Raw genomic sequence first — 9,342 nt, 5'->3', positions numbered from 1 at the left:
AAAAATAATAAAATGTTAAGGTGTTCATTTTGGCCTAAATAAATACAGAAATTGGAAGGCACATTTTTTTCTTCGGTTATCAGGAGGATATGCATGTTTCCAGTTTTTAAGGTTTTAATTGACCCATTATGTTTACTATACAATATGTACTAAGAGAATTCTTTCCAGAAAACACACGCTGTAGTTTTAGTTTAGTATGTGCTGAAATGGAAACCTGTTACCATATAAGCCTCTGAATCCAAGCACTGAGCACCCACTGCTCCTGAAGTGATGCTTTCACAATGCAGTTTATTTTTGTTTTCAGGCCAGAAAACCAAAACTTTTCCTTTCGGTGCTGGCAGAGCCAGAGAATAGTTTGGTTTCTTGGTTTCCTCAAAGAAACAGAGAGAGAAGTCCGAGTTGGAGAACAAAGCAGAGAGGCCACATCCCTAAAACAGAGGTGGCACTACTCTGCCCTCTTTCTCCTTTTTCTCCTTCTTGTTCTCTTTCTTCTTTTTCTTCTTTTTCTTCTCTTTCTTCTCTTCCTCCTTGTCTTTCCAGCTCACAGTCTTCTCCCTTGGTCCCATTGTAGCACTGGCACTTGAAGTGCTGACGGAAGGCCTTCAACTCTGCTTCACCTGGAGATCCCGTGACCTTCAGCTTTCCTCTCTGACKTATGATACTGTGAGTGGAGKKGYTGAGGTGCAGAAACACGGYSCTGTCCGGTTCTCGGCGAAGACAGCGACCGTTAAAATTGCACAATTTCTGGCTGCACTCCTTTGCTGCTGTGGTCACATTGAGGAGGTACCGTCCCATGTCTCCCCGAAAATAGTTATTCAAGGTTGTACAGCTTGGCTGCAGCACAGAGGATAGATATTAACTTAAAAATACATAACAGCAGCCTATGCAACATGAGAGGACAAGGGAAAGTAATTCTCTTACCTTAGATGCATAATATTCGCCCCCCCAGAAGATCACTCCTGCAGCTCCCAATGCAACGCTCTCGCCAATGGTGTTGACCAAATCTGTCTGCAAAGGATGTATATGAATACTTTAGCTGTATGCCAAAAACATGAAAAACAACATGAGTAATTGTCATGTTTTAGATGAATGCGTTGGAATAAACTAATCTGGTGAAGGGTTAACTTGAGTTACTACCAAATTAATATAATCACATGTAAAATGTCTGGACAATAGAAGCGGATTGGAACAGAAGCTACATTCTTGATTAAGCAGGTGGAAACTAAATGTCATTTAAGAACTATTTAACTCTTCAATGGGATCTGAGCGAAAATATTAAGTTTTTTTTTAAATGACAGACTGCTGGACTTCACCAGGTGAGAGTTACTTCTTTACCATTTCTTATTTTTTCACAATCTCCCTCATAACATCAATTTATATCCCCATGGGGTGTTTTGTTTAATTAGCAAGGAAGTAAATTGACTCATATATGGTAGATACCATATATATTGTAGATATATTGTATCTACAATATAAAACTGTAGATACCAAGTTTTATATTTTTGAACTTTCAGCCTCAGTTTGTCATGTAGCATGCTGGATTTACAAAAAAAGGCAAACTTTTGGAAATCTCAGATTAGTTAAGGAACCACTTTCTCCAGAAATGCACACCAAAGGTAGCTTTTTGTAGTAAAATCCAGCCTTAATGAGCTAACTGCAAATATAAAATGTTACGAGCAACTTTAAACATCAACTCCAAACTTTTTGCCTTTAAAAAAAAAAATATTTCAGTGATTGCCCTGGTTCAAATTATAAATAATTACTCATGATAGAAAAGTAAAAATAAAGTATTTTTGAACTTTGGTAATTATAGGAAACATCAAAAATCTGTATCTGGTAGGTCATAGTTTTACAAAAAGTGTAACTGTCCTTCTAGAGCTGCTGCCTGGTGGCTGCTGCAGAGTGCGGCGGGTGTATTTATATGGGTGGAGCAGAGACATGTAGAGGGAACATATCGGCTGCTTTAGCTGATGCTTAGATTAGGTTTAYGGACAACTGGAAAATAAATTTCCTTCCATCCCGGTCACAACAGATGGTTGGCATGACTTTCTCTGTGTGTGCCGAAGGTGCCACACAGAGAAATTGACATAAAAGTGAGAGTTGATCTATAAAACTGACTGAATATCAAAATATAGACAAAAGCTGGAGGACAGACAATTTATATGTTTCCTTATGATTCTGCTATTTATCATTACATTGAAAATAACATTTTGTATATTTGTTGTCCAGGTTAACTTAAAAAGTGAGGTGCTAATGTTACAGGCTAATTTTCAAGGCTACAGAAAAGTAATTGTTAAAGCTGCACAAACATGAAAATTCGGGACGATGTGAATGTCCGATATTATTACTGCTACTCCGACAGTATTTACCAATAATTTTTTTCACTTTTTTTATCGGATTACTTGATTAATCGTAAGAATAATTAAAAGATTACTTGATTACTAAAATAACAGTTTACAATAGCACTATTTCCTCCTATCAACCAACCTCATCCATAACGATCATCCAATTTTTGTATGTGGGTTGGGAATAAACAAAAACAGAACGTGCCAATCCATCCCCAACAGATGCGACCCGCATTGCCTCCTTCACCCTGTTCAGGACAAACAGGCGTGCCTGATCAGTGGAGCGCAGTTCTTTTTCCAGGTATATTTCAGGAAAAAGGGCGGTGCTTTCAATCCACATCCAGTTCATTTGATCATTTTCCTTAATCTCAACGTCACGACAACGTCCTGTGTAGGTTTCCAATTTTCCTTTGTAGTGGTTGAAACATTCAGGAAACAGGTAGTAGCCCCACAGCTTATTCGGTCTCACATTTTTACCCTGCCTTAGGGTCCCCTGCAGGAATTCACGAGCCGCAAGTTCAAATTCTTCTTGTGCATCTTTCGCCACTTGCCCTTCAGTCCACTTAGGGTTCTTTTTGGCCACCAGTTCTTTTGATTTCCTTCTATAGATATCTTTGTTATGGTGGTTTCGGACCCACAAGGGGTGCCATTTCTCCCAGTCAATGACAGTCAGACCTTTAACCTCGGGTTCTGGTATGTACGTTTTGATTTCCTGAGACATTTTTTCAAAGTGGTCAGAGAGATTGACACGTTGTGGAATGCCCCCATTCACTTGTACGTTTTCAAGGTCATAATAGGGATAAATCCCGAGGTGGTCCTTATAGAACGTTGTGAGAGTCTGCCGGGTAAAGCCCTGAGTGGGGGATGACACTATGTCAAACTGGTCTACTGATAACACAACACTGTAATGTGTCCCACACTCCTGAGTGGGAGCGTTCCAGATGAAGAGAACTGGCTTCTTGGAGTGTAATGGCCAGCTTGTCTGCTTTGTGTCTGCTGAACCCAAGACTATCCATGATGTAAACAGAGCAAGGAGAAACCAGGACAGTCGGTCAACTGCTGAGAGGAAAGAGGGGAATACAGTCTCCATGGTGGTTCCTGCTACCTTCACTCCTCTGTTTCCAAAAGACACAAAAAGATGTGAAATTGAAATAAAACATTTGACAGAAAAATCTGTGTTCTCTATATTGTTCGACTGTCTAATGTTTTATAAAAGAAACAAAAGAAAATCTGAATTGGGTCACTTCAGGCTGCAGTGTGAACGTAACCTTTGTCAACTACAGTTTGCTTCTTTCACAAAGAGCGTTCACTCAGTCATGTTTCTGCAAACACAATATGACAAAATGATCATGGAGATGATGTCCTTGGTTTCTTACCATTTAAGATGTAAAGCAAAGTTGATTCAGACACTGCAGGGAATCGAGCCGAGGGACAGCAGAGCAAAACAAAAACAAAACAAACTGACACAAACTTTTTTAACAAATTAATGCTCAAATCAAAACATCTCAGTTCCATTTCCTGTTTCAAAAATAAACAAACTTTCTGCTAATTTAAATCATGAATTGTGAAAATGTAAACATAATTAGAACTCTAACTAAATATTTTACTATTCCTAATAGGAATGTGCAATACCTGTCTGTCTGTCTGTCTGTCTGTCTGTCTGTCTGTCTGTCTGTCTGTCTGTCTGTCTGTCTGTCTGTCTGTCTGTCCGTCCGTGTCCGTCCGTCCGTCCGTCCGTCCGTCCGTCCGTCCGTCCGTCCGTCTATTGTTAAGAATGAAAATCCTGATCGATGAATCATAATTTGTATTGACACATGGAGCATAAAATCAGCCAAGAAAAGCATTTAGACTTTATTTATTTTATTAACTTTCAGCGCTGAAAGGAGACGCTTTTACCATTACATTCGAGAAGAGTTTCTAAAAAAGTCTGTGGAGCGTCTGAGGAGGAGGAGGAGGTTAGCTGATTATATGGACTGAAGACACTCCCTGAAATCACACCATGTCTCTGTGGCCTGAGAAAACGTTTCTTTTTCGTGAGAAATGGACCTTGGTGTCTGACAGAATCAAACATGTAACTCTTTACTATGGGCCCTTTGTCTAACAGCATGTGACTCTTTCTCGACCTTGGTAAAGTGTTTCAACATTCCCCCTATAGACAAACCCTAGAGTAGACACTGTCCCTTCCGGAAAACATCCCCCGAGGCTTTTACAGATGTTGGCATACATAAATACATCATTTCAAGCATTGATGTTGTCTTTCATTCATTTCATGTCATTTCATTTCATTTCATTTTTGGGGGTAAAAACAGACAGGGCACCCCTATTCCTCTTAGGCGGTGGATCAAAATCACAATGTCCCCCTTACAATCCATCCATCCATTTTCTTTAGACCCTTGTCCCTTGGTGGGGTCGGGAGGGTTGCTGGAGCCTATCTCCAGCTAGCGTACCGGGCGATAGGCGGGGTACACCCTGGACAGGTCGCCAGTCTGTCGCAGGGCAACGCAGAGACAGACAGGACACACAACCATGCACACACACACTCACACCTAGGGGAAATTTAGAGAGGCCAATTAAACTGATAGTCATGTTTTTGGACTGTGGGAGGAAACCAGAGTACCCGGAGAAAACCCACGCATGCACAGGGAGAACATGCAAACTCCATGCAGAAAGACTGGGGCTGGGAATCGAACCCAGAACCTTCTTGCTGCAAGGCAACCCCCTTACAATCTAATAAAGAATATGTAAAGAAATAAAATTTAAAAAAATGTTAGGGTTAAAATTGGAAAAAGGAAATTCAACCCTCCATGGCATTTACTGCTTCTTTTTGTGGTGGGAAAAAAACGTCGTCCTGCAGTCATGCAGAGCTTCGTAATCTTCCATTACACATCAATCTTAATTTCGGACCGTAAACAATTTTTTTTAACCAGATTTGTTTGTTTTTTGTTTTATATTAGTTCAAGTCAACGCTATTACATAGAAGGTTAAAGAACTGTAAAAAAAACAAAATCTGAAAATGCTTTCCGTTTGTTTTAGTAATAAAAGTTAAAAGAGTTATAAATGTTATATTTAATGACACATGAAATGGTTAAAAGTTATATTGAGGGAATTGTTAGAATGCACTGAAATGCAAATTGAATGAAGGGTCAGGATATTATTTCAAAACTTAATAAAATTCAAAAAGGAATAAAGTGTTTGGTTAATATTTTAAAATGAGTAAAATGTAAATGAGTTATTATTGATTATTGATTTTGCATCACTATAATGCAAAATCAATAAAATGTTAGGTAATATACAAGATTTAATAAACCCAAACTTAATGAAGTAATGAATAAATGTGAGATAATACTTAAAATAGACAATTTAGTCCAGTGGTTCCCAAGCCACGGCCCGCGGGCCGGATCTGGCCCGCCGCCACATTTGGTCCGGCCCCTTAAACAATACCAGAGAGCATTCAGATTTTTTTTCATATATTGTATTTTCTGGTTTATATGTGGATTTTTCTTCAACCACCAGGGGGCTCTTTAGCAGGAAGTGTGTCCTGTAAACTGTGGGTGTTTTGTTTTGCATGGCGCATTGCTACCATCTGTTGGACTTTTAGGGAACTGCTTGACTTTTATGTTATTTAGTCAGTACGGTTGTTTGTTAGCGGTAGAGCAGATGAGCACACGTGTTTGTTATGAATGCCGCATTCCAGGTTTCCCTCAATGAAATATATACTAGTCAGTACCAGTGACCGTTTCACTAACGGTTTTTGCCCATGTGCTTTCTGGGTAAAAATCAATCGAGAAACGCCCCCCTAACAGTTTCAACCTTCAAACTCCCCCCTCCCCGCCCCCCATCAACAATTTCCGGCAGCGCAGGTGATAAACGTGTAACACTTTTTCTGTTACAAACTGACACCGGCCCCCCACCAGAGAAGGGAAAAGTTATGTGGCCCTGACAGGAAAAAGTTTGGGGACCACTGATCTAGATGAAGAAATGTTAAGATAATAGTGAAGACGTTAATACACTATGAAAGGATGCAAAGTTAACAGATGAAAAGAAATGTTAAGGGCACAAAACGAGCACATTTTGAATTTGCAAACCAATGAAGTAAAGTAGCATTCCAGGCAGTACAATCAAAATCTAATGATATTACAAAACTAACATTTTTAAATGTTTAAAATTCCGTATAAGTAAAATGTAATGATGCTAGTAAAATCAAATAAGTAACCATAAAAATGCAGTATTGAATTGTAATGAGATCAATAACATCGAATCAGATCAGTCTTTGTTATAGGAAAACCTATCAATGGCGCAGCTCGATAGGAATCCCCGACAGTGCCTGGGAGGCTTCAGTGGCGTTTCAGCTGTAAATTTTGTCCACCACTCGTGGAAGGCGCCCACAGTCTCACATCCCGGCACACCCAGAAAGGACCGGACTTCATTCTGCAACAGAAAAAACACAACAAAAAGCGAAATCAATGGATTATATAAAGAAAATTAAAGTGAAGGAAAACATATATTTTTGTCACTAGATACTAGTACTGCCCTTAAACTCTGGACAGCTGGAGTTCCACGGTTGTCTTTTGGTTCTGGGAAACCATCTGATAGGCAGGTGGGGTTCTGTCGGTACCACTGCTCTTCTTTATGTTGGAAGTGATGCACTGAACAGCCAAGGGCCTCAGGCAGGGAGCAGCAGCATCCACAAGTGATGAGGAGAGCAAGAAAGATTCTTTAAGATTGGCCATCATCATAATGTTTTTTTCTTTTTTTTTTTTTTTTAAAGGCTGCTCCTTGAAGCTGAAGATCAGGGCTTTTTTAATATACTAAGCCAATAGAGCATCAATATATCAATAACATTTGTTATTTAAGTTCTCTTAATAATAGTTAAAGAAATGTTTAAATTAAGTAACACATTTCAACATTCAAAAATAGCATTGCTTGTTTTAAGTGTTGCCATTTTCATAGGATCAGACAAAATCAGAAACCAAACAAAAAATCATGTAAAGGGTCAGATTATGAAGCAAATGTGCAGAACTGCCTGGCCCACAGTCTCCTTTGATATTCTTATCAAAGGAATATAATTTGAAATGTATATAGGAATTATCCCTAATAGAAACTTTACCAGAAATTTTAAACCATCTATAAATCTTTTGCTTTTTATTATTTTAATCAAATTCAATCAAATAGTCCTCATTTAATAAGAAGTAACCTGCTACACTAAAGGCTTGTAAAATCTTATCAATAGTGTGATACGTTAATGATACGTGTTGAATTGAGATCCTTTGTAATATATTCCATTCATGTAATAAAAGACAACCCTATTTTGTCTCAAACCAAAAACTGTAAATTATAATTATGAGAAATGTTTAGGCATTATTACCTTGGATCAATAATTACACATAGGACTAGATTTTTAGTTTTATTCTGTCAATCTGTTTGACCCACTTTAAGCACTTCCATAATTGCTCATTTGTAAATCCCAATTTAGTTTGAATCCTCGTATTTTCTTCTCATTTTAAAACCGGCGGCGAGGAAATTAAACACAGCAGACAAAATCAAAAACCTCCCACAGATTATAATTTCCCAATGTTGACTTCAAATTTGGTTTTCCACCTATATTTTCCACCTAGTTTTTCTTTTTGAAATAAGACAAAAATCAAATCAAATTTTATTTGTATAGCACATTTCAGCAGCAAGGCATTTCAAAGTGCTTCACATAATAAAAATAAAAATAAAAACAGCATGTGACATAGAATAAACACTGAGGAAGAGAAAGAGATTTTAAGAAAGCATTAAAAAGGAAACAATAAGAAAGAGAAATTAAAAAGTAAGGATAAAATCATTAGAAATAAGCAACTCTAAACAAGTGGGTTTTAAGTTGAGATTTAAAGGCACCCAGTGTTTCAGCTGTTTTACAGTTTTCTGGAAGTTTGTTCCAAATCTGTGGTGCGTAGAAGCTGAATGCTGCTTCTYCTCGTTTGGTTCTGGTTCTGGGTATGCAGAGCAGAACCAGAACCAGAAGATCTGAGGGGTCTAGACGGTTGGTACAGGAATAACAGATCTTTAATGTATTGTGGTGCTAAACTGTTCAGTGATTTATAAACTAACAACAGTATTTTAAAATATATTCTTTCAGCTACAGGGAACCAGTGTAAGGACTTTAAAACTGGTGTTATGTGCTCTAACTTCTTTGTTTTAGTGAGAACAAGAGCGGCAGCATTAGCTGCAGCTGTTTGATTTGTTAGTCAGACCTGTGAAGACGCTGTTGCAGTAATCAATGCAGCTAAAGATGGATGAGTTTCTCTAGATCTTGCTTAGACATAAGTCCTCTAATCCTAGAGATGTTCTTCAAGTGATAACTCAGGGGGAGAAGGGAAAATAGACCCTAATTAAATTGGTCAATTTATAGATATGATTAATTGTAAATTGGTTGATCAATAATTTCACTTTTTCATTCAACAACAGTGAATTTTTTTATTTAGGTAAAGAGTCATTATATTGCCTTCCTGCTTGACTAAAATACGGTGTCTGTGGTGTAGAAGCTTCTATTAAATTAAAATTGATGATCTAAAGTTGGAAAGCTGTTAAGCAACATCTATGCCATGTTTATTTACATTTAAGATAGTAGATGGATTTCTGCATCACTGCTGATTCTTCAATTGTGCAGTTACAGTTGGGTGTAAATTGTTAATTTTGAGGAAAACTTTGGTTAAAACTGCTATGTAACTCAAATAACATGAATGCCTTCTTACATTTAAAATAAAATAGAAGTTGCTTTGAAAGCTCTCAATATAACAGTAAGTGTGTCTATACTTTCTTAATTCTGGCACATCTGATGGTTAATCATTTAACACATTTCTATTTGATTTTTTGAAGATCGGGATTTGAAGCGGTTGGCCGTTTCTGCTATGATAGCGGTTCTCAACGTGGGCGGTACCGCCCCCCAGGGGGCGTTCAGAGGATGGCAGGGGGCGCTGGCGGACATTTTTACAAAAGGGGGGCGCTGGGATGC

General features: G+C 38.2%; 2 protein-coding genes across 2 annotated transcripts in view; both read right to left on the bottom strand.

Annotated features, from left to right (window-relative positions):
* Positions 1-263: 263 nt before the first annotated feature.
* LOC103464615 (hyaluronidase-2-like) lies at positions 264-3,814 on the bottom strand. The gene is made up of 4 exons (XM_008408835.2): positions 3,722-3,814; positions 2,488-3,460; positions 922-1,008; positions 264-834 (listed from the first exon to the last, which is right to left on the bottom strand). The coding sequence occupies exons 2-4, from the start codon at positions 3,433-3,435 to the stop codon at positions 373-375; spliced, it is 1,497 nt and encodes a 498-aa protein (XP_008407057.1). The 5' UTR covers positions 3,436-3,460; positions 3,722-3,814; the 3' UTR covers positions 264-372.
* A 2,865-nt stretch (positions 3,815-6,679) lies between these two features.
* The window catches only part of LOC103464627 (hyaluronidase-2-like), a 24,777-nt gene continuing 22,114 nt past the window's right edge, over positions 6,680-9,342 (bottom strand). Inside the window, exon 4 of the mRNA XM_008408848.2 lies at positions 6,680-6,773. Within this exon, the coding sequence (XP_008407070.1) occupies positions 6,680-6,773 (94 nt within the window). The remainder of the gene's footprint in view (positions 6,774-9,342) is intronic.

The sequence above is a fragment of the Poecilia reticulata genome, linkage group LG5 (genome assembly GCF_000633615.1).
Source record: "Poecilia reticulata strain Guanapo linkage group LG5, Guppy_female_1.0+MT, whole genome shotgun sequence".
Lineage (NCBI taxonomy): Eukaryota > Metazoa > Chordata > Actinopteri > Cyprinodontiformes > Poeciliidae > Poecilia > Poecilia reticulata.
The sequence above is the reverse complement of the archived record's forward strand: the minus strand, read 5'-3'. Positions and strand labels throughout refer to the sequence as shown.